The sequence below is a fragment of the Eumetopias jubatus genome, unplaced genomic scaffold, assembly GCF_037043125.1.
Source record: "Eumetopias jubatus isolate StellerSeaLion01/CBP00866 unplaced genomic scaffold, mEumJub1_p1.0 scaffold_15, whole genome shotgun sequence".
Lineage (NCBI taxonomy): Eukaryota > Metazoa > Chordata > Mammalia > Carnivora > Otariidae > Eumetopias > Eumetopias jubatus.
The window spans coordinates 41,599,274-41,624,362 of NW_028274821.1; the positions used below are offsets into that span (position 1 = coordinate 41,599,274).

Sequence of the window (25,089 nt, forward strand, 5' to 3'; positions counted from 1 at the left end):
AAACCAGAAGGGGAAGCATATAAGTACTCAAGTAATTAAAGTTTAATTTTCTCTAGCTCCTTAATGTGTGGCTATTTTCATAGTATGCTGTATATATTCAGCCTGTGGTATCAAGCAGGCACACAAAATGGTTTTGGTATACAGGGATGCTATTGCTTTAAAAAACAAAACAAAACAAAAAAACAAAAACACCTAAGCTAACATTAAGGAGGGGATGGCACATATGAGTCCTATGTATTAGGACTCTGTTTGCTGGATCACAGAAAGGCTCAAATTCTGCCCCACCCAGTACCCAAGAAGACAATGACTATATAATCCCAAAGCACAAGAGAAATCTGAGTCTTGTTCCCATACTTCCCTGCTTTCTAAAATAGAGTCATCTATAAGGGCTTGAAATAAGATATGCTATAACACACCAATACAAAAACAATCACCAAAGAAATCCATTCATACTACTTGAATGGTCACTAAAGACTTTCCACACCTGTGGACCAAGGAAATATCAAAAGAAAAGTAAACCATGCCTGAAATTCCTGTCAAACCAATACCCACATAATCTGCCCATATATGCAGTCTGCCCTTTCTAAAATGAGCCAGGGGTGCCCTGGCTGGCTCAGTCAGTGGAGCGTGGGACTCTTGATCTCTCGGGGTTGTGAGTGTGAGCCCCACACTGGATGTAGAGATTACTTAAAAAATGAGCCAAAGACATAAGTATAAATGTGGTGTTAAAAAGTGGAAAGCAGGGGCGTCTGGGTGGCTCAGTCGTTAAAGCATCTGCTTTCCGCTCAGGTCATGATCCCAGAGTCCTGGGATCGAGCCCTCCATCGGGCTCCCTGCTCAGCGGGAAGCCTGCTTCTCCCTCTCCCTCTCCCCCTGCTTGTGTTCCCTCTCTCGTTGTGTCTCTCTCTGTCAAATAAACAAATAAAAATCATTAAAAAAAAAAAGGGGGAAAGCGTGGGGCGCCTGGGTGGCTCAGTCGGTTGAGCGTCTGACTCTTGATTTCAGCTCAGGTCATGATCTCAGGGTCATGGAATCAAGCTCCGTAGGAGGGCTCCGTGCTCTCGGGGAGTCTGCTTGTCCCTCTCCCTCTGCTTCTCCCCCACCCCCACTGCTCTCTCTCTTTAGTAAATAAATAAATGAAATCTTTTTTTTTTTTTTTAAGTGGAAAGCAAGTGAGAAATGTTAGGAAGATCTCTGGGTATAAGGCCCCCCCCAAAAAAAATCACTTTTCATGACACATGTATCCAGGAGTATACTGTGGCTTTATTAAAAAAATAAATAAATAAAATGAGGAGAGGGCTGTCTATACCCCAGTCCATCTATGGCTAAGGGACTCAATATAACAGCTTTTCAAGGGGCAACTCATCTTCCTCATCTATAAAATAGGAGGGACCAATTAGCACAGATTTCATTGAAAATACAAAGACAGACTCACCATGGGTACTGGGACTGAAACAGACATTTTCTAAAGATTCTAGTTCATTTCTTCCCCACCAAGATATGAAAATCTTTAATGGATGACACAGCAAAAAAGGAAACCACAGAGGACCTCAAAATCCCCTACACTTCATGACAGGCCTCAAGCTTTCTACTAATCAAATGAGAAGTCTGTCACTGCATTGGAAATCAAACATATTTTCTATACAAATATTGATATTTATCTCTTTGTGTGTATATATGTGCATACATACATAGGTACAGATATACACACATATGTTAAATTCTCAGCCTATGCCATAAAGTCCATTAAGCCCTAAATCATCAATAACTTTGGGCAGAGTATTAGAACCAGGAGTGAGGTATCATATAGGATTGAGGCACACTCTTCCCCACCCGCCACCCCAGTCTCCACACTGTGTCCAGGTCATCCTGTCTAAACACAAGCTCATGCAATCCTCACAATGAAAACACTTCAGTGGTCTGTCACCGCCCTTGCCACAGCTCCTTGGCAAGACACCCTTGACATCTGTCTTCCTCTGACGAGCCTATCCTCACTAGAACTGCAGGACTCCCAAGCTTCTTGATAAACCCTGAAGGGAACATGGTGAAGGGGATCAGAGTATGTCACCCCGAAAGATGTCACTTTGACATAAAGACTGTTTTGAGCTGAAGCAATTAGCTCTTACCCTCCCCATCAGGCCTAAAAGCAGGGCATAAATTTCCTTTTGTAAAGGTGTTTCCCTTTCCCACACAAGGAAGAGAATTACTTCAGGGATAAATCTTACCACCTGAGAGGACTCTTATCTGCATAACAAACCTTACTAAACAATCCTTACTTACCACACATTTCCTAGTCATCTTCCTACAATTTAATGCTCATCCAGAAGCCCAAAACCCCCTCTTCTCCACACTTCATCATACCTCGTTAAGTTCGTACACAACCAGGGCGCCTGGGTGGCTCAGTCAGTTAAGCGGCCGACTCTTGATTTTGGTTCAGGTCATGATCTAAGGATTGTGAGATCGAGCCCCGCCACGGGCTCTATGCTGGGTGTGGAGCCTGATTAAGATTCCCCCTCTGCCCCTCCTCTCTCCCTCTCTTAAAAAAAAAAAAAAAAAGTATATAAGCCCCAAATTCTAGCCACCTCCTTAAGGTACATTTTTTGGTGAACTCCCGTGTGTGTATGCCATTAAACATTTTTTTTTCCTCCTGCTAATCTGTCTTTTGTACATTGAATTTGCAGGGCCCAGGAAATACATTTAAGAGGGTAGAAGAGAAAGTCTGGCCTCTCCTACAATGGTCTCTCATATCTCAGGGCCTTTGTACTTAATAAACCCTCCTGCTATAACAGATTGATCATGTCCCATATCTAGCAGTATCTGCCTCAATTCAGACATCTCTTTCAGAAAGTCTTCTCAGGTCAGCCTCTGCCCAGACTCCTGCCCATCACCCTAGGTTGGGGGAGGCACCCCTCATCTTTGTTCCCACAGAACCCTGACCTTCTCCACACCACTGCATTTATCCCACTACATCCCAATGACACTTTTTTTTTTTTACTAACAACAGAGTTTCCTATCTGTATCCCCCAATAAATTCTAAGTGTCTGAATGACTATTAGTAAGCCAAGATATTTTCTCTGTTTAAAAACAACAACAACAAAAATCCTAACTGTTCATCCCAAGTAACCATCAGGCAGCACAGGCCGACTTCTGAATCAGGGCTGTGAGGAAAGGCAGTTCAGGCCACCAGGGACTCTTCTTCAAAGCCAAGGCCAGCCAAACACCTTTACAAGTTCAGGCTCTTGCTGTTATTTTTGCTTTGTTTTGTTTTACTTGGATGGTTGGTTTGGGTCTGTTCTCTGCTTTTAATTCTGCTTTTGGTTTCTTGGTATCTTCTAATACACTCAAATAAAATAAACAGCAGCAAGGAAATCTGGTTACTGGCCCCATTTTAACTCGTGTGACCTCTGTCCTCGCTCTCTAGCTGTCTGTAAATTAAGGGAGTAGTAGAAGAAGGGTTCTTAAACTTAGTTGCCCACAGTCACCAGGGAAGCCTGTAATAAACACTGTTCTCCCTCTGGAACTCAGGTCACTGGTGAGCAACCAGGTTTGGAGAGCACCAGAAGGGGCAGAGATTGGAAATCAAGTCACACCTGGGATCAAGTTCTAATTCCTCCACTCACTTCCCGTGTGATCTTCCGCAATTTCACCTCTCTGTACCTTGGTTTATGTGCTTGTTACAACAGAGATAGTTAAGTCGTTTATAGGATCGAAGGGAAGATTAATGTAGACACAATACCCACTAGTGGCTGGCCCACTGCAGATGCTCAGTAAACGATAGGGAAGTCCTCGGGCCCGTCCTGTGTTTTCCTCACGGCACCCTATCATTTCTCCACTGTGGTCCTTATGAGTTTCCAGCCGGCAGGGTGTCTCTGCCATATTCTCCACCCCATCCCCGGTGCCCAGCACAGTTCCCATAACAGTGCCCAACATCACAGCAGACACTCAATAAGTATTTATTGAATTAACGAATCAGTAAGATACTAAAACATACTAACATAACCAATTTCCCTTCCCCTCCTAGACTGTAAGCTCCTCCAAAGCGGGGACCATTTCTTATTTACTGATCTGAAACCAGCACTTAATACAGTGCCTATCACAAACTTGTTGAACTAATCAAATTATTTTCACAATCTTTTTCCAGCTCAAGTATACCAAGGATCTGTTGCTTCAGAAGATCTGGGACAGAATTAGCTGCAAGGATCTGTATGCTCTGTATATGTCTGGCCGCAAACTATCTACACTTCCACAGTTGAAAAATTACCACAGTTGTAATGAAATAATGAGGCAGTTTTGAATGCTCTCCTCACCTGCTAAAAATATCTGCTCCATGAGGGCACATAAAATATCTTGTTCAGCAACATACCCCCAGAGCCTAGCAAGAGCTTTGCAACAAATATAAAATATAAACCTTTATTGAATGAACAAATGAATACATGTAAGTTCCTTACAAGTCTAGGTAAGACAGAATTTCCTATTTTTAGGAATCCTTCCTAATTAAATTCAAAGTTCCTACGTTTAGGTCTAACAAAATGTTTAAAAATAAAAACACCAAATGTTTGATCTCTGGGTGGTGGAGTTTCTTTTTTAAAATCCTTGATTTCTTTCACACTGCAGGAAATCAACCAAAATACTGAAACCCACAAAGCTCATATAATATGTGCCCCTCAGTCAAATATATTTTACGGCTACAAAGATGACTGTCACTGTTTAAAAGTATTTTGACTACTGATCTCTGAACAAACCAACTTTTAGGAATTGCTTTAGCTAACGTGATTTTTAAGATAAAGGAATGAGATCAGTAACCAAATGACATGAATCACTGAAATCATAAGACTTTTCATATAACAAAGACAAATCAAGAACATATGGGGGTTTTGATGTGAACCAAAACTTAACAAAACGTTCAAAACTGATTCCATAATAATTCAGCAAGGATACAGTTCTAGCCTCCAGTGAATTCCAAAGGGGGAAAGTAGGACACAGTGACTAAGGACAGATGTTTAGGCTAAAGAATCTACGTCATCAGAAAAAAATGGCACCAATTCAAATGCACAATTAGAAAACGGGTGGTCATGCAAGGGTCACTTTTTAGTAATTCCCACCCCCTGTAAAAGGCTACAAAGACACCGGGAGAAGCCAATGCAGGGCTTCCCGGTGAGAGGTAAAGTCTAGGACTGCAAACCCCAGCTATTCTGAGAACATGCCAGCGTACTTAATCTTGCCTTACGGTTTTAATCACCCTAACAAAACAACACCCTATAACGAAGCCAGCAAGGGCCGTAAGAGGGACGAAGTGACTCCACAGTGGGCTGTCATCCCCCTTCCATTGTTCTGCAGTCCCATGCACACCTTGCAGCAGCAGTAAGCCAGCCAGCCATGGCATCCCCAGAAGACCACATCCTCTGCAGCGGCAAGATTCACGATTTTCTCCCCTCTCAGCACTCACCCTCAGGAAGCCCAAAAAAGGGGATAAGAGCCCTGGCCTGCCTGACATGAAGCCTTTAATAAAGACAATGTCCACAAACAAAACCTGCAGGTCTCCAATGCGATTTAACTCCTATTTTTAAAATGTGCATGGCTTTCCTTAAATTAAATCCTCACAGATCTAAACAGAACGTTGCAATCAGACCCCCAGGCACAGCTTTAAAAATGCAACATACTCACAGATTTAGAGCAGCTGTAACTTTGGAGGAATGAGTCTAGCTCACTGTGGAGATGCCTTTCCCTCTCTTCTACCAGGTTTTTTAAGGCAAACAGAAAGAAGACAGTCCTCAATTTAAAGGCCAACAAAAATCCTCGGTTTCTGTTTTTTGTCTTGGTCTCCAGTGAGACTCTCAATTGAAGGGCATAAGAAGAGAAGTTGCTGAGGCTGCGGACAGCATCCCAGAGCTTCGCAGAGCAGAATTCAAGACATGTCAGTTAAAGTGGCAGCCACACTCATTGCCGTGGCTGACGCTTCTCCGGGAAGGGATGCCGGGAGTTCGCTCCCCACCCCCACCGCCCCCCACATCCCTGCTGCAGCCTAATTCTGATCCATCACTGTTTAATTATCCTAGGAAACAGGCAAGACAAACACAAATGGCCTGGATTTAGCAATTCTCCGGGGTCTCTTAGTGATTTTTCACCCAATCCAAGGATTTGTCTCCATCTAAAGAGGGCCAACTGAGGAATGAAATGACTTCTTTTTCATTTTAAGGAAAATATAAGAACAGGCAGATATTCCCAGGTGAGAGTTAACTTTTATATCCCAGGGACTTCTTTAAAACACTATTTTAGTGTTTCCCTTATTTTAAGGGAAAATCAAGTTCTCTGAGGTTTTTAATCTAACAGGTTAAATGCACAAAATTTAAATTTAAATTAGCAAAGTGAAATATACACATGACATGACAGTCACACCACTACAGCTCTAAATAGCACTTTAAAATTAACATTAGATAAACAATATTTGAGCTGGTTTTGATGAAACTAAAAAAAAACAAAAGTAGGCTTAGAGATGGTCAGTGACTTTGCAACTTTCTTGTCTTGCCTTAAGTACTCTTCCACATATTAGAACTGAAGCATTTTTGGGGCGCCTGGATGGCTCAGTCGTTAAGCGTCTGCCTTCGGCTCAGGTCATGATCCCAGGGTCCCGGAATCGAGCCCCACATCGGGCTCTCTGCTCGGCGGGAAGCCTGCTTCTCCCTCTCCCCCTCCCCCTGCCTGTGTTCCCTCTCTCGCTGTGTCTCTCTCTGCCAAAAAAAAAAAAAAGAACGGCACCATTTTTATGATGGGGCTCACCATTTTATCTGATTTTAAAAGTATTGGGTAAGGTAGTCTAACATTTCCGGATTATAAAATAACAAACTCCCTGAAGAGAAATGGAAAACAAAGAAGAAGTAATTACAGCCGTAATCTCATAACCCAGAGACAACAAGTGTTAGTATTTTATAATATTTATTTCTAGTCTTTTTCCTCCATATATATGGAAACTGTATATATATATATATATATACACACAGCTTTAATTCTATTGTTTTACATGTCGTATACTACCTTTTCCACATGGCTTTATGTTATGATTATTTACCCATACATGTGACCCATTTCTAAAAGTGCTCCAAAGAGTTAGCATATGCAGTGTCTGTCAGTCAACACATACTTGTGCACCTACTGTGTGCTGGGCACAGGGGACACAACAGTGAGCAGAACACACATGGTCCCTGCTTCTCTTGGAGCTCTCAGTCCAGCAGGAAAGCCAGATATTCAGCAAATGATAGCCTATATGATAGGTACTACAGTTCAAAGGAAAACTATAAGACACTTTAGAAATATGTAAGAGACCTGGTCTTTTGACGGTCAAGGTTTCTCAAGGAATGGCAAGCCCAACTACAAAATTATTAGTACAGGGGCACCTGGGTGGCTCAGTCGGTTAAGCGTCTGCCTTCGGCTCAGGTCAGGATCTCAGGGTCCTGGGATCGAGCCCCGCATTGGGCTCCCTGCTCAGCGGGGAGTATGCTTCTCCCTCTCCTTCTGCCCCTCCCCCCACTTACGCTCTTTCTCTTTCTCTGAAATGAATAAATAAAATCTAAAAAACAAAAGAAAAGAAATCTTCAATGTAAAACTAACTTAGCCATGCTCATAATCTCATAAAGACTAAAAGATTCCTTTGAGAATGTTGGAAGAAAGATGACAATTTGACATGAATCTGACATGACCATAATGATGCATTCTAAGGAAAAAACAAAAAACACACATCCAAATAAGTTATGTAGATATTCCAGGTGATCAAGGTCAACATCAATAGTGATAAATCATTTTGGTAGCAGGTACTCTTGAAATGATATGATAATAACGGTACTTTAACCCTGTGGTCTCCCTTCCCAAAACCCATAACCCCAGTCTTACCATGAGAAAAGCACCACAAATTCCAATGCAGGGCATCCTACAAAGTGTCTGACTAGTACTTCTCAAAACTATCAAGGTCATCAAAAAGAAAGAAAAGCCTGAGAACCATCACAGCCAATTAGGGAAAAACTAAGTAAATCTGAATAAAGTATGTACTTTGGTTGGTCATAACATATTAACATTGCTTCATTCATTATAATAAATTATGCTACTAATGTAAGATGTTAATAACGGGGGAAACTAGGCGTAGGGTTTATGGAAACCCTTTGTACTATCCTCTTGACCTTTCTGTAAATTTAAAACTGTTCAAAAAATAAAGTCTATTTTTTAAAAACATTCTCTTTCCCAAGTTGAAATTAACTTTATTTTTTCGATCATGAGTAAAACATATCACATAAAAATTTAGACAATGCAAAAAGATATAAGGGGCTCTTTTGAAATGATAAATACCCTAAAATCCTACCATGTTCAGATAACCAATCCCAAACAAAATAATTGTGTGTTTTTGTGTATTGTTCGACCACACATGATATTTTTAGCTGTGTTAAACTCAATAACAGTCCCCAAAGATGTCCAGGTCCTAATCCCCAAAACCTATCAATGTTACCTTATATGAGAAAAGAGACTTTGCAGGTGTAATAAAACTAAGGATCTTGAGATGCAGAGATTATCCTGGATTATCTGACTGTGCTCTAAATGCAATCACAAGTATTTGATTGCATCAAATTATATCCTTTTAAGAGGGAGGCAGAGAGATATCTGACACAGAAGCCAGAAGATGTTGTAACCAGGGCGCCTGGGTGACTCGGTCGCCTGGGTGACTCGGTCAATTAAGCGTCCAACTCTTGGTTTCAGCTCAGGTCATGAACTCTCGGCTGTGAGATCGAACCCCACCTCAGGCTCCACTTTGAGCGTGGAGCCTGTTTGGGACTCTCTCTCTCTCCTCTCCCCCTGCCCTCCCCCCATCAATCCCTGTTGCTCATGCTCTCTCTCTCTCTCTCTCTAAAAAAATTTAAAAATCAAAATAAAAGCTGTTAAAAAAAAGAAGAAGAAGAAGAAGATGCTGTGATGGTGGAAGCAGAGCAATTTGAAAATACTATGCTGCTGACTTTGAAGTTGGGGGAAGGGCCATGAGCCAAGGAATACAAGAAATGCAGCCACAGAGGCCGGGAACAGGCAATAAAATGGATTTTCCCCTAGAGTCTCTCAAAGGAGCACGGTCATGGCGACACCTTGGTTTTGATTCAGTGAAAAGCATGTCAGACTTCTTTTTTTTTTTTAAGATTTTATTTATTTATTTGAGAGAGAGAATGAGAGCACGAGAGGGGGGAGGGTCAGAGGGAGAAGCAGACTCCCCGCTGAGCAAGGAGCCTGACGCGGGACTCGATCCCGGGACTCCAGGATCATGACCTGAGCCGAAGGCAGTCGCTTAACCAACTGAGCCACCCAGGTGCCCCCAAGCATGTCAGACTTCTGACCTCCAGGACTCTGAGAGAATAAATTTATATTTTTCAAACTACCAATTTTATGGTAATTTGTTACAACAGTTATAGGAAATGAATACGGTACCCTTAAAGACCTGTATTTCTTCTTTTTCAGTTATTTGCATATATCCCTTGGACAATTTTTCCATCAGTGTTCTCTTTCTTGATTTGCTTTTTGGGATTAACCCTCTTTCATATATGCTCAAAATATTTTCCCAGTCAATTCTCTATTGACTTGGTTTATTGATCAAAACTATCACTTTTTTTTCCTATTGGTGTCAGGCTTAAAACATACTTTTCAACCCAAAGAATACAGAATTCCTTACTTTCGCTTGCTTTTAATATTTAAAAAACAAAATCTCCAACTTTTTTTCTTTATTACTAAGAACCATGTAAGGTTATACAACCCCATACCCATGTCCCTCCACACTTCAGTCCCTGGACTAGCATCCACACCAAAACTTGGACAGAGAACAAATGTCCAGGAGGGAGACCGGAAACTTCCTGGAGACCCCCAGCCATACCCATATTCCCTATGTCAAGTCTGTCCCCTCAAACTAACTGAGTGCCTCATGTAGAGAACGAGTTTGGCAAACATTTGGGAAACTATACAAAAGAGGCAAGCTCACCTTATCCCTGGTCTGATGAGGTAGATCTCAGAAATGGTAAAATAGACTATGGGGAAATAGTCAAGGATAACAGTTACTCTTATTTCTAAATATTCATTAGATTTAACTAAATGTCTTTTCTTTCTTACTTTTTTAAAAAATGTTTTTAGGGGTGCCTGGGAGGCTCAGTCGTTAAGTGTCTGCCTTCGGCTCAGGTCATGATCCCAGGGTCCTGGGATCGAGCCCCGCATCGGGCTCCCTGCTCGGCAGGAAGCCTGCTTCTCCCTTTCCCACTCCTCCTGCTTGTGCTCCCTCTCTCGCTGTGTCTCTCTCTGTCAAATAAATAAATTAAATATTTTTTTAAAAATGTTCTTATATCATGAGGTAGCCATTTTGAGGCAGCATGAAAATAGTTATATCAAAATTTCTTATAATTGGGAGGAATAGTGGTTTTATAAAAACAGCAGTGCTCCCAATATGACATTATACATTAATTAATTGATATGTATGTTACATCTGCTTTATACTTTGCAATTTTTTAAAATGCAAATAAATTCTTTCATAGGTTAAAGACGTATGTTATGAAATAATTTTTTTACTTACACTGAGCTGTCTGAAAAGGTATCCTTATACTATTTTAGTGACTAAGTTCTACTGAAAATATAGGATCCACCTATGTATCTAAACGATAAAATTGTACTGAGACATTGAGAATGTTCTTTCAAAATACATATGCTTTAAACAGTTGATCATGGAATTAATTTTCTTGTAGTAAGTACACAAAATTATTTTAATCAAAGCAAATCAATATATTATTGGCATAATTTCTTTTAGATTACGGGTGAACTTTTTAATTGGCAAAGAATCTCTTAAATCAATGGGGATCTGACACATAGAACTTTATACACACACACACACACACACACACACACACACACACACACACACACACAGTTTTTTTTTTTTAAGCTGCATAAAAGTAGAAAGTCAAGCTACCCCTGCAGAAAATAGAAACCAAAAGCTCGTAACTATATTGCCTACAGGGGAGACTAAAACTATGCCTATCCTTCTAAAAATGATAATTCATCAGAGTTACATGGAGCTTTAACACATTTTGAGTTCTAGTTATAACATTCTGCTTTCAGGTAATAAAAAAATACTCGGGGCACCTGGGTGGCTCAGTCGTTAAGCATCTGCCTTCGGCTCAGGTCATGATCCCAGGGTCCTGGGATCGAGCCCCGCATCAGGCTCCTTGCTCCACAGGAAACCTGCTTCTCCTTCTCCCACTCTCCCTGCTTGTGTTCCTGCTCTTGCTATCTCTCTCTCTGTCAAATAAATAAATAAAATATTAAAAAAAAAACTCCTAGCACTCCGGACAATTAAATAAATAAATAAATAAATAAATAACACAGAAATTACTTTACACAATAATAAATGTCATACACAAATCCCCAAATACCTCTTCAGGTGTGGGGTTTGTTTTTTTTTTTTAAGATTTATTTATTTATTTTATAGAGAGAGAGCATACAAGAGTGCACAAGCGGGAGGGACAGCGGGAGAGGGAGAGGGAAAGAGAAAATCTCAAGTAGACTCGTGCTGAACGCAGGGCTGGACGTGGGTCTCAATCTCATGACCCTGCGGTCATGACCCTGAGATCACAACCTGAGCTGAAACCAAGAGTCAGAGGCTTAACCAACTGCGCCACACAGGTGCCCCAAATACCTCTTCAGTTTTAAGCAATATCAGAGTCCTTTAGATTAGGCTAAGTCTTCAGAGTATTTCTTAAATGTATATGACACATGATACTGAAGTACACATTATACACAAATGCACCCAATGCAAATGTTTCTCCCCCTTTGAGGAGTTCTACCCATAATGTTCTACAAACACAATGACACAAAAGGGGGACAGTGAGAAGGGAAGAAAGGGAGAACCAGAGAGAGAGATTAATTTTCCAAACATAAGCAGTGGAGATGTTTGACACATTTCAAAAGGCAAAGTTCTCAAGTAGCTACTTTTGAGGGGTTTGATTAGTCATTTTAGGTTGCTATTTTTATCGAGATGGATGAAGGTGTCAAAACAAGGCAGATAAAGATGGTAGAAAGTTAACAAAAGGCAGTCTAGCTCACTATCTCCCTGAGGATTCTGACAGTTTGCTTACATACTCCTCAGATAGAAAGAGCGTCAGCCCCCAGTTGAGAAATGGCAAAGGAGACACCAATAATCCTGGATAGTGTTTACTATGCCCAAACAATTGGACATTACCTAATTATGTATGTATTTGGGTTGAGTAACCAACCAGCTGCAACTCAAACATTAAAAAAAAAAAAATACACACCCCAAAAGCTCTTTTAACTCACTCTCCCTCTGAACAATCACATACATTATCATTGTGCCCTGTACTTAGTAAATTCTCAATAAATGATGCCTGGATTTTTTTAATGCACTGAAAATCCTTGCAGTCCACTTTGAGTACTCATCTACATTTTCTGACTGTACATTAATTCAATAAATTCATTAATTTGACACATACAAATTGAGCATTTACTATATGCCAAACATGGTGTGTGGGCGCAGGGCACACCATGATGAGCAGAACAGACCAGTCCCAGCCTCCTGGAACTTAGAGAACAAAGGAACAGATGGTCAAAAGTAAGCAACAATTAACTACAAAATGACAAATGAAATAAGAAAAACAAACAGGATGACAGGATAGGGAAGCGGGGGAGGAGTAACCCATTTAGGAGTCATTAAGAAAGGTAGGAAGGATTCAAGCTGACAGGTGATGCTCAAGTAGAAGACCTGGGAGGAGTGGGAGGAAGTCACCCTAGTCTGAGACATCAGCTCAAATCTAGGCCAGCAAAGGGCTTGCTCAGTCAAAACCCTGAAGGAGGCGTGTGGCTGGAGAGCAGTAAATGAGAGTGGGGAGTGCCCTGCACGAGGTTTCCACCTGTATGTGGGGGCCTGAGCACCTCAAGCCTTGTGGACCCGGTAGATTGGGGGCTTCATCCTCAGAGACACATAAACTCATGGACGGATGCTAAGTAAGGGAGTCACATCATGCAATTTCATTTCTAAAAGGATCATTCTGTCCGAATTCAAACAAACATGCTGTTAAAAAATAAATTAGGGGACAACCAGGGAAATTTGAACACTGATAGTATCTTTGATGACTATTAATTTTTTTAGGTGTGATAACAGTCTCATGATGCTTTTATTTTTTTTAAAGATTTTATTTATTTATTTGACAGAGAGAGACACAGCGAGAGAGGGAACACAAGCAGGGGGCATGGGAGAGGGAGAAGCAAGCTTCCCGCGGAGCAGGGAGCCCGATGCGGGGCTCGATTCCAGGACCCCGGGATCACGACCTGAGCCAAAGGCAGACGCTTAACGACTGAGCCACCCAGGCGCCCCTCATGATGCTTTTAAAAAGAGACCTAATTTTTATACTTGTGTATGAAATGATACCATAGAAGACATATAGATTAGATAATAGTTCTGTATCAATGTTAATTTCCTGACAATCTCTTAAAGGTAATTTTGTAAGAGAACATCTTTGTTTTTAGGAAACACATACTGAGATATTTAAAGGTAGAAATAAATTATAATGCAGCAGCTCTTTCTGCCCACGGGTCCTGTCCCCATGCTTTAATAAACCACCATTTTGCACCAAAAAAAAGAAAAAAAGAAAGAAATTATAATGTCTAGAATACGATTCCAAATAACCTAGGGGTGGATTATAGTTGAAATAAAATTGGCCTTGGGTTCACAATTGTTGAAGGTGAGTGATGAGTACAGGCGAGTTCAGCTTCCTATTCTCTCGGCTTTTTGTACATGTTTGAAATTTTTCATATTCAATTCTTTTAAAACTAAGATAACTTTGGCTGCTGTGTGGAGACTGAGTGGGGTGCCGTTGGGAAGGTGGGAGGACAGAGAACAAAGGAAGCAAGAAAACACGTTAGGCGGCTCTTAAAGTCATTCAGGCAAACCTGAGACTGCCTTGAGCTAATGAAACAGAAAGGAGAGAGAGTGAAAAGTGAACAGATGGGAAATAAATTCTGGAGGTAGACATCATCAGACTTGGTATCATGGAAGTTAGGGGAAAGAGAAGGAACCAAAGATGTTTCCCAAGTATCTGGCTTGAGCGAGTGAGAGTGAAGATGGGGAAGCCCAGGAGAGAACAAGGTTTCAGATGATGAAGGCTGGTGAATATCACGAGTTCCGTCTGTAACATGTACATAAAGGTGTCTGGGAAACATCCAAGTGAGTGATCACATAAGCAGTGCCTGGACTGATTTCCCATCACAACTATGGAAATAGCCCCAGACAGAGCAGAAAAGAGCAGTGGCCATGCGTCGAAGGGCACTAAATGGAGGAGGTGAGGAACTCAGCACTGGGAGCAGGGTCCCTCTGGCTTTCAGACACAACTTGGGCATTGCTAGGTGGGGTTGAATGACGGTCAGAGAGGCTCCTGAGTCCGCAGAAAAGGCACCCACAGTGGCAAAGGCCCTACTCATAGGGGTTCACCAGCCCTTCATTTTGCCACCAGTAACACCACTTCTTCCACTGGGCCTCCTTGGTAACAAGAGACAACTGGACCAAAGGGGCACTAAGGAGCTTTCCTTCAAGCTATGAAATCCTGTCAGTCCTCCTCATAGTGAGTGAAAGAGAGCATTTTTAGAATATATGTACCTTAACTCAAAATGTACATATACACTCTGTCCCCCAATAGCCTTACATAAAGAACTTCTCATTTTGGAAGTTCCCAGTACAGTAACAGACCATTAAAGGACACCTAAAAGTACAAAAGAAAATGCAAAGAAGAGCAATTCAAGTAGTGACAATACAGGTGAAAGACACTAGGGATACTGCTCAGTCTGGGCTTTTTTAGGGAACTTTATTTCCATGTATTGTATTCATTAACTCTGACACACAATTTTTCATCATGTAGTAGTATCCTTGAAACCAGGATGCATCTTAAAATTGACAGGAACTTTGACTGGCCTAGATCAAAGTTCTTATGGAGAGGATCTACATTTGCTTCTGCCAGTTACCTAAGGGCACCACCAACCTGATCCACTTAAAATTAAATTACCTGCTTGAGGTTGTTTGGGCCACACTGATAACTAATATTCAGACCGCAAACCTGCTTGTTACCCAAATTCTCAAGAGCGTTAAAAAGGTAAACATAGGACCCATCAATTCCATTCCTAAGCAAGTATGCCAGAGAATTGCAAACATATGTCCACAAAAGACTTGTACACAATTATTCCCAGCAGCATTATTTACAGTAGCCAAAAATTGAAAACAATTTGAACATCCATCAACTTGTGAATAAATAAACAAAATGGGGTGTATCCATACATTTGAATATTATTCAGCCATAAAAAAGAATAAAGTACTGATACATGGTACAACATGAATGAATTTCAGAAGCCAAATACAAAAGAACACATATTGTGTGATTCTATTTACATGAAACGTCTAGAGACACAAATCTAGAGACAGAAATTAGATTAGTGATTGCCTAGGGGGCGGGAACAGGAATGGGAAGTGACAGTAAAAGGGCACAAGGTGTGTATTTCAGGTTATATAAAGTGCTTTAGAAATAGATTATAGTGATGGCTATATAATTCTGCAAATACGCTACACTTAATTGAATTGTACACTAAAATGGGAATTTCATGGGATATAAATTAGCATTGCAGTAGGGCTGTTTAAAAAGAAATGACCAGGGCAGAGAATCTCATGAAAGGTTTTTCCTTTCCCTCCCTACCCAGTACCAAGATTGAAATACACAATTTCCCTTACCATGTCCTCCTGCATGACAGTTTTATTTTTCTTTTTCCCTTATGCAAGGTCTCCTATAAATTCTTTTTTTTTTTCCTCAGTGGTATATAAGATAATGAGGGACACCTGGGTGGCTCACTCAGTTAAGCATCCGACTCTTGATTTTGGTTCAGATGATGATATCACGGTCCTGAGACGGAGCCCTCAGTGGGGCTCCACACTGAGCATACAGCCCGCTTAAGATTCTCTCTCTCCCTCTTCCTCCACCCATCCTCCCCTGCCCGCATGCTCTCTCTCTCAAAAAAAAAAATTTTTTTTTTATTTAAATGCCATCTTTGATCTAATAAAATAATTGTCAACCTGGTTGAGAAAAGGCAGGTGGGTTGGGGGAGGAGATCCTCTCCAGATTTGGGCAATAATTGTATTGCCTACGAGGGGAGAGTTGAGCCAAACAAAATCAGAGAAAAATGAAAGTAAATCCAAAACGGCCTGGAGTTACTATTTATAATTTCACCACTATGAAGAAAAACATTAACTAGATGTTTTCCAACTAGCATTCACTGACTTTCACCCCAAATAACCTTAAAACAGAGCAAACTAGTCAATCATAATTGGTTGATCTAACCTAATAAGAAAACAAAATGGCCTCGAAAGCTTTATCTCATCATAATCTACCATTTATAGTTCAAAAGAGAAGGTGCAGAGAAGGAAAACGGGAAAAGTCCCTAAGAAATGTTATGCTACAAAATATTCTTATTTCCATCGTAAGCTTCTTACCACTCAGTTAAAAATGTCTATTTCGATTTCTAGAGGTAAGGACAAATTCACAGTAGTTCTTACACATAAACACATTCATCCCCACTGCATTCACACTGCCTCAGGACTCAACACATCCCCATTTCTAGGTAAGGATAAATTCAAAAACTGAACAAGATGCTATGGAATATAAGAGATTACTGCTGAGAACATATTAAACTCGCATCTGTTCTAACAGTCTTTGAATAAAAAAGAAAATCTTAATTAACTCGTACCCGACCAGGGCCCTCCAGTTAATTAGATTTTTGGTCCATTGCCCCCTATGGTCTTTATGAGAAAGAGATTAATCAAAAACACTACCAAGTCATGAGGGCGCCTGGGTGGCTCAGTGGGCTGAGCGTTTGGCTCTTGGTTTCGGCTCAGGGCATGATCTCATGGGTCCTGAGATCGAGCCCTGTGTTGGGCTCCATGCTCAGTGGAGGGTCTGCTTGAAGATTCTATCCCTCTCCCCCTCTCATGCTCTCTCTGTCTCAAATAAATAAATAAAATCTTTAAAACAACAACAACAACCACTACCAAGTTACAATGATTCCAAGTGGTTAATCTCCACCCTCCACTCGACAGAGGCCAGGGATCCTCGGTGACGCATCTTCACTTTGTCCACAGGGGGGTCAGGTAATTCTGGTATCCCTCAAAACCCAAAGGCAGTGCCAGCCTCCTATCTCCTAGCTCTCTTTTGGAACCCCTGAAACATTTTATTTATTCTTTGAGTGTCATATCACAGTCGATTTATAAACAGACTCTTTATATCCACCATTATACCGTCAGAGATGATAGTTGTGAAAAGAAGGATACTGGTCATCAGAGAACCAAGAAGTAATGCCAGCAGGGAACTGTTAAATCAGGAAGCGAGACACTAAAGCACCGCTAATCCTCTGGCAAATTTCTATAGATCGTAACATGGGTCTAATTTAGAGTCCCTCCCAAAAAGGTCACCTCCTTATGCCGAGCAGATCAGAAAGTTCCCAATTTAATTTTTAAAAAGGACCCGTTCAATGTGCCACTGACCGTTGAAAAAAAAGTCTCTTCTTTTCCCTTCAGTTCTAAATGGTAGAGATGTTTGTATGATCTAGCAGTTTGCAAACCTAGCAACTTTCCAAAATAGTTAAAATAACACAGTGGTTACCACAAAGATTCAGAAGTAGGAAAATCTGTTTGCGGTGGTAAATCCATTAAGCAGAAAAAGAAAATAGGAAATACTTTTGTGGAAACAATTTAAGGCCTCCCTCATCTGTTAGCTTGCATCTTTTCATTAGAAATTCAGGCAAAAATATTCACAGGAATAAATTAATCATCAGGTTGGCACGGGGACCATATCTTGCTACAGAGAAGTTGAAGCATCACTACCGGCACTAGAGACATAAAACCAAAATGTGTGGTTCAATCAGCATGAGGAAAAAGCCTCTTCTGAGCTTAGCAGCTAATGAGTCATGAAAGGAATGTCACAGCATCACAAAGGTAAGAGGAAACAAGAGAAAAATATTGACAAACTGAAATAAGGACAGACTAAAAGTTCACACAAAAAAATAACTGAAGAATTGTTAACAACATGTATTTGTAATCATAGGGAAAACAATTTGTAAAAGGAAAAAGGCTGAATAATGGATTACTTCTGCAATATTTTTAATTTCAAAAAGGGTCAGTAACACAGGAGACTTAAGTACAGAAACACCACACTCTGTGTTGAGGAAATAAAAGGAACCATCCAAGGGAGGTCTCCTGCGAATGAAGTATATATCCTAACTTTCAAAATGTCATTTGAAAACATTTCTGGTCATTCTAAAATTTCCTTAATATACATGACACAAGTCTCTATCTTCTTAAATGGAATATATTAGATATAATTTAACCTTTTTCCAACGTCTCAGAGACAGAATTATGAACATGATTTTCTCATTGGAGACTGAAGAGCAATCGGGGTTGGGGGGTGGGGAGAATAGGAAGGTACCAATATTTACAGAGCACCTACTATGTGCTTTACTCCATTACCACATTTAAATTAAATTTCATTTTATCTTCCCATAAATCTATGCAAGGATGAGGAAACTGAGACTCAGAGAAATTAATCCCATGCCTCCCAGCCAGTAAATGGGACACTGGGACTGAATCACAAGTTAGCCTGTCAAATCCAAGGGCTGGTCTCTCTAGAAAGGTGCATCTGGTTGTGTCCACCTAAGCAAAGTAAAACCCTGAGGCTGTGCTTTGGAGTGCCATGACTGTATGTCACATTTTCTTTCTTCTTTTACTGTCATTTTTTGTCACCATCAGCAAAGTGACCTCTAAAGCTACCCCCCTCACCATACCTTCCAGAACTCCAGCAAAATTATGCCAAAAAGCAAAGTTTATTAGAATCAGGTCAAAATTAATTGTAAACAGACTCTGGATGGAGCCCACCACTACAGGTAAAGGGCAAGAGTTTTAGAGCATGAACTCTAATATCTACTTTGGCCACCCATTCTGGCTTTGGACTCTATTTCAAAAAGGTAAGGTTCTCTCTTAGGTGATGTATTACCATAATATATCTGGTGATATATTACTATAACGTGTTGCTACATACAAGAACATGTACCAAGGACATTTTGGCAACATCAAAAAGGAAACAAACTGTTTAAGACACTGTTTTCAGGGACACAAGAAATAATGCACACCAGAAATCTAAAAGAGCAAGATAAATTCTAGAATAGGTAAAACTTAGGGTTTGCTAACCTGAGCGGGACAGGGAAGTAAAAATTAAAAAAAGAAAGAAAATGCTGGTGGATATATACAGCCGAAGAGAGGCTGAAAGAGGCAATGAATGGAAAATAAAATGCTAGATACTTCAGGAGTGTGGTAGTGTTCAAAAGCATCACCATCACAGGGGTCATTGTTGGGACACTGTTCTTTTAAGAACCAGTCATACTAACATTGAAACACCTGAAACAGTTGAACAAAAGAGCAATTTTTATGCAGACACAGACACACAGATGAAAGGAACACAACAGAAAGCCCAGAAACAGAGCACCATTATTTTAATGATTTGTTATTTGATAAAGGAAGCATCATACATAAATCTTCTTTCTTTCACAAACAGCAAATGGTGTTGGAATAGTAGGCTAGCAATTTTAGGGTTAGCAGGAGATAGGGATCTAAATTAAATCCAGTTGCCTTAAGTTCAGGGGTTTTCGTTTGGGTAGTTTCATTTTTAGTACAACTATGCCCTTACTGATTTCTGCCAACTGGATCTGTCCATTTCTGAGAAGGGCATTGAAGTCATCAACTATGGTAGCAGAGTCACCTATTAGTTTTTGCCTCATGTACTCTGATGTTCTGTTGTGAGACACATACACATTAGAACTGTCATGTCTTCCTGGAGAATTGATCCTTCTATCATTATGTAAAACCCTTCTTTATCTCTGATAACTTTCCTTACTTTGAAGTCTGTTCTGTCTGAAATTAATAGCTACTCCTGCTTTCTTTTCATTAGAGTTGGCATGGTATATTTTTCTCCATCCATTTACTTTTCATCTATATGTGTCTTTATATTTAAAGTGAGTTTCTCATAGACAACAAGTAGTTGGGTCCTGTTTTTGACCCATGCTGACAATCTCTGTCTTAACTGATACATATAGATGACTGATACGCAAAGTGATTATTAATGTGGCTGGATTAGCATCTACCATATTTATTACTGTTTTCTAATTTTTGCCCTTGTTCTTTGTTCCTATTTTGGTCTGCCTTCTGTGATTTTAATTGAGTATTTTATATAATTTCATGTTCTCTCCTTCTTACATATCAGTTATATTTTTTCCCTTTTGTTGGTGGTTGCCCTAGAATTTGCAATATCCATTTATGACTAATTCAAGTCCATTTCCAAATACTCTCTGTACTATCTTCACAATAATTTTATAAATCTAAAACTATTCCAAAATAAAGAGCTTATTTTTTTTAGTCCTAATCACAACTTTCTTCTTTTTCACATAAACAAACATTCAACAATATAAACATTAAAATTTTTGGACAACATAAAAATGTGTAACTAACATAAAGAAAAATAGCAATTAGGGAAAATATCTGAAGCAAATATAACAAAAGATTAAACTGTATATCTGTTTTAAAGTTCCTAAGTATGTAAGAGAGACAGTGAGAAAAAGTTAAGCATGTTAGACTAGAACTTATATAAAAGGAACTACAATGTGGTAAACAATGGTAATAAAGAAAAATTTTAAAAACTTAAGCAATTAGTTATTACTTGAGTAGCAAAACCGTTTCAAATAGCACCCAGTGGTGATGCTAAATTTTATTTTCCTTAAAGATTTGTTTACTTATTTGACAGAGAAAGAGAAAGAAAGCAAGCGTGAGCAGGGGGAGGGGCAGAGGGGGAGGGAGAGAGAGAATCTCAAGCAGTCTCCTTGTTGAGCGTGGAGCCCGATGAGGGACTTGATCTCACAGCCCTGAGATCAAGACCTGAGTAGAAACTAAGAGTCAGACACTCAATCAGCTGAGCCACCCAAGCGCCCCGTGATTCTACATTTTAAACCACTTCACTTACACAGTATTGGTAACCACATAAACTGACAAAACTCTTTTGAAAGTGTTATGGACTGAATTGTGTCCCCCAGAATTCATGTGTTGAGGCCCTAACCTCCACTGTGATGGTGTTTGGAGATGAAGCCTTTGGGAGAAAATTAGGTTTAGATGACGTCCTGAGAAGGGGACTCCCATGATGAAATTAGTGCCTTTGTATGAAGAGGCCTGTTTGTCTGTCTGTCTGTCTGTCATGTGAAGACCTAAGAGATGGCAGCCATCTACAAGTGGGATTGAAACGCCATCAGGCTCTGCACTCAGCGCAGGATCTGCTTTGGATTCTCTCTCCCTCTCCCTCTGCCCCTCCCACTCGGGCTCTCTCTAAAATAAATAAATACATCTTTTTTTTTTAATATTGTATAAAGAGCAATAAAAATCTCTATCCCTTTTAATCCAGTAATCCTACATCCGTGAAGTTAATCTTTGGAAATAATTAAAAAACATGACAAAGCTATATACATGAAAATACTCATTACTTAGTTTTAAGTTTTTAAACTGGTTAACAACCTAAATGTCTAACAAAGGAGAAATGGATAATTGTAGTGTTCCACTTGCTCTAACAGGGTATCATGTAAAATCAGTACAAAAACTATGCAGACTTATAGGATATGCTTGTAATAAAATTAAGAGCACACCAAAAGTGAAATTCCACAATATGAGGTTACTCATGTAAAAACACATGCACAAGATGTCACAGGGTTGGGTATAAACAAATAAATTTGTTGGAAAACATTTCTTCTTTTTAGTTGAATTAAGGTTACAAGAAATAATACTCAAAAATATATTTGCTAGTAACATCAGATAGATTCTTTCTTAAGCGTTATCACATTCTAACTCCTGAATTACAGAACTGATTTCTTTTTGGCAGTAGTCACAACCTCAAAAAGTAAGGAAGAAATATTTACACATTTTATATAAGAGAACCATCAATTTTTCTTTACTATATACTTTTAATTATGTTACTACTTACATAGAGATGGTTTCCATTGCATCTTCAAAGATGTCCTAGAGGGGAACAAAAAATACAATGAGTTTCTCAAGAATTAAGAACTCCAAATGTGAGAAAATGAGTATGTACATAAGTGCAGGAGCGAGGGTTAGGGAACAATCTGGGTGGGATGCAGTAGATTCACTCAACTTTTACTAACAGGCTGTCTTCCAGAGAAATCAAGCAAATGAATTTTAGTGAGGTTCAATTTTTTTAAATAATTAAGACAGATAAAACTAGCAATCACACTGGGCTAATATGAAGAGTGTGATTTCCTTAAAGGAATTATGTTTCAGTTCTCAGTCTCATTCATCCAGATACAGAATAAAACAACTGGATATGCCCAATTTATTTTTTTTTAAAGATTTTTATTTATTTATTTATTTGAGAGAGGGAGAATGAGAGAGAGAGAGAGCACATGAGAGGGGGGAGGGTCAGAGGGAGAAGCAGACTCCCCACTGAGCAGCAGGGAGCCCGATGCGGGACTCGATCCCGGGACTCCAGGATCATGACCTGAGCCGAAGGCAGTTGCTTAACCAACTGAGCCACCCAGGCGTCCCTGGATTTGCCCAATTTAGTCTTCTCTTACTCCACAGCCAAGTTTCTGGGCCTTCCTTTCACATCCAGCTCCACTAACCTCCTGGCTAGTCTTCCTCCCACCAACTTTGCCCCAGTTAATCTATACCACAAAGGCAGCCCTTTCCTTCATGCCACTGGCCTGCCCATTCAAAAGCTACAACAGGAAAAAACTCAAGTGTGCACACACACACACACTCATATGCACTTACAAATACACACACACACCTCACAGATACACACTCACACCCACTCAAACTCACAGTCACACACACACACTTACAAATACACTTCCACTCACAAACTTACCTACACACAAAGCTCCCTCATAGCTGCAAAAATCAAATGCACGCTCTCATTCAGATATTCGGGACTCTCCGTAAACTAGTCCACTCTTCAAAGCATCTTTCTCCCTACGTCTGTGCCACCACCATCATACCCCAGCACAAGGAACTCACTGGTCTCCCCACTCCCACGCTTGACACCCTCCATCTGAGTTTTCACACAGCTGTATTCTTTTCTTTCTCTTGTTTTCATAAGCTTGTGCCATTTCACTGTCCTAGGCCTCTTTTTTTTTAAAGATTTTATTTATTTATTTGAGCGAGAGAGAATGAGAGATAGAGAGCACGAGAGGGAAGATGGTCAGAGGGAGAAGCAGACTCCCCGCCAAGCAGGGAGCCCGATGCGGGACTCGATCCCGGGACTCCAGGATCATGACCTGAGCCGAAGGCAGTCGCTCAACCGACTGAGCCACCCAGGCTCCCTGTCCTAGGCCTCTTTATGAGCTTTCCATTGCACTTATAAAAAACCCAAATTCCTTCCCATGATCTACAGAGCCCTAGATGGCTCTACCACCCTCTGACCACCTCTCCACCGACCTGCACCCTGGCTCACCCCATTTCATGTGCAAGTCTGTCTTTCTGTGACTTGAACAAGCCAAACTCATCCCACACCTCTCTTCATCATGCTCTCCTTCCTAGAATGCTCTCCACTCAACTCTTCCTGTGGCTGACTCATTCTCATCCTTCTATTTCCAACTCAGATAGAGAATGTCTCTAATAACCTCAATTAAAATTACTAAGAATAGCAGCTTAAAGTTTCTTGTCATCTGATTTATTTCGTTTATAAAATTTATCAAAATCTGTAATCATCTTGTTTACTTACTTGGTTACAGTCTGTCTCCATCAGAGCAGATTCTTACTTATGTCTACAGAAAAATCACCAGGGCTTGGCAGAGTAGTTGGTCAATAAATACATGTTGCCTAATGAATGAGTAAATTGAGCTCAGGCTATCAAGGCACTGATTACATCATCTCATTTCCAGCTATGATGCAGAAATGAGGAAAGAGGGTTATAGAACTTTTCCCTTGTGTGACAATTGATACTAAACAATGTTTAGACTACATCGAGCTCTACATTTAGGCAGGAAAGAAAAAAAAGTATACAAACACTAAGAAGAAACAACACTGTAAGTAGTGGCAGAAGTTCAGACTTCAAGGGGGCTCCTGGGTGGCTCAGTTGGTTAAGTGTCTCTCTTCAGCTCAGGTCATGATCCCGAGGTCCTGGGATCAAGCCCCATGTTGGGCTCTCCGCTCAGTAGAAGCCTGCTTCTCCCTCTCCCTGCTGCCCCCCCTGCTTGTACTCTCTCTCTGTGTGTCAAATAAATAAATAAAATCTTAAAAAAAAAAAAACCTTAAAAAAATTTTTTTATTAAAAAAAAAAAGAAGTTCAGACTTTAGGATCCCTGACCCATTAATCTACTACATTGGGAGGTAGGTATAGTCAAGGCAATTCAATCTTAATCGCACTTTCCTGCAGCAAAAGCAGAAGCTCATAAACCAACTAGTAGAAGAGAAATGAGCTAGTCCTGAAGCAAAAGAACCTAAGCCAAGAATAAAAAGATGCTTCTCTGGCCACTATTAAAAATGACCAATTGAGGGGCACCTCGGTGGCTCAGAGGGTTAAGCATCTGCCTTTGGCTCAGATCATGATCTGAGTCCTGGGATCATGCCCTGCATCAAACTCCCTGCTCGGCAGGTAGTCTGCTTCTCCCTCTCCCTCTGCTAACTACCCCCTGCTTGTGCTCTCTCTCTCTCTCTCTCTGTCTCAAATAAATAAAATGTAAAAAAATAAAAAAAAAAGGAATGGAGAAAATCTACCAGAGTTCTAGGATATTATTCTAATAAACTAGAGATGAGAAAGAGAGGGACAGAGAGAGAGAGAGAGAACTTCATCTATGAAGGCCAGCCAAAAGGTGAAAAACGTTTTTCATTTAAAAAGAGGAAAAGTGGGGCGCCTGGGTGGCTCAGTCATTAAGCATCTGCCTTTGGCTCAGGTCATGATCCCAGGGTCCTGGGATCAAGTCCCACATCGGGCTCCC

General features: G+C 40.4%; 1 protein-coding gene across 2 annotated transcripts in view; it reads right to left on the reverse strand.

Annotated features, from left to right (window-relative positions):
* Positions 1 to 25,089, reverse strand: part of TTC39B (tetratricopeptide repeat domain 39B) — a 116,710-nt gene that overhangs the window by 58,189 nt on the left and 33,432 nt on the right. For both annotated transcript variants that reach the window (XM_028107308.2, XM_028107309.2), the window contains exon 2: positions 22,116 to 22,150. In XM_028107308.2, coding sequence (XP_027963109.2) covers positions 22,116 to 22,150 — 35 coding nt within the window. The remainder of the gene's footprint in view (positions 1 to 22,115; positions 22,151 to 25,089) is intronic.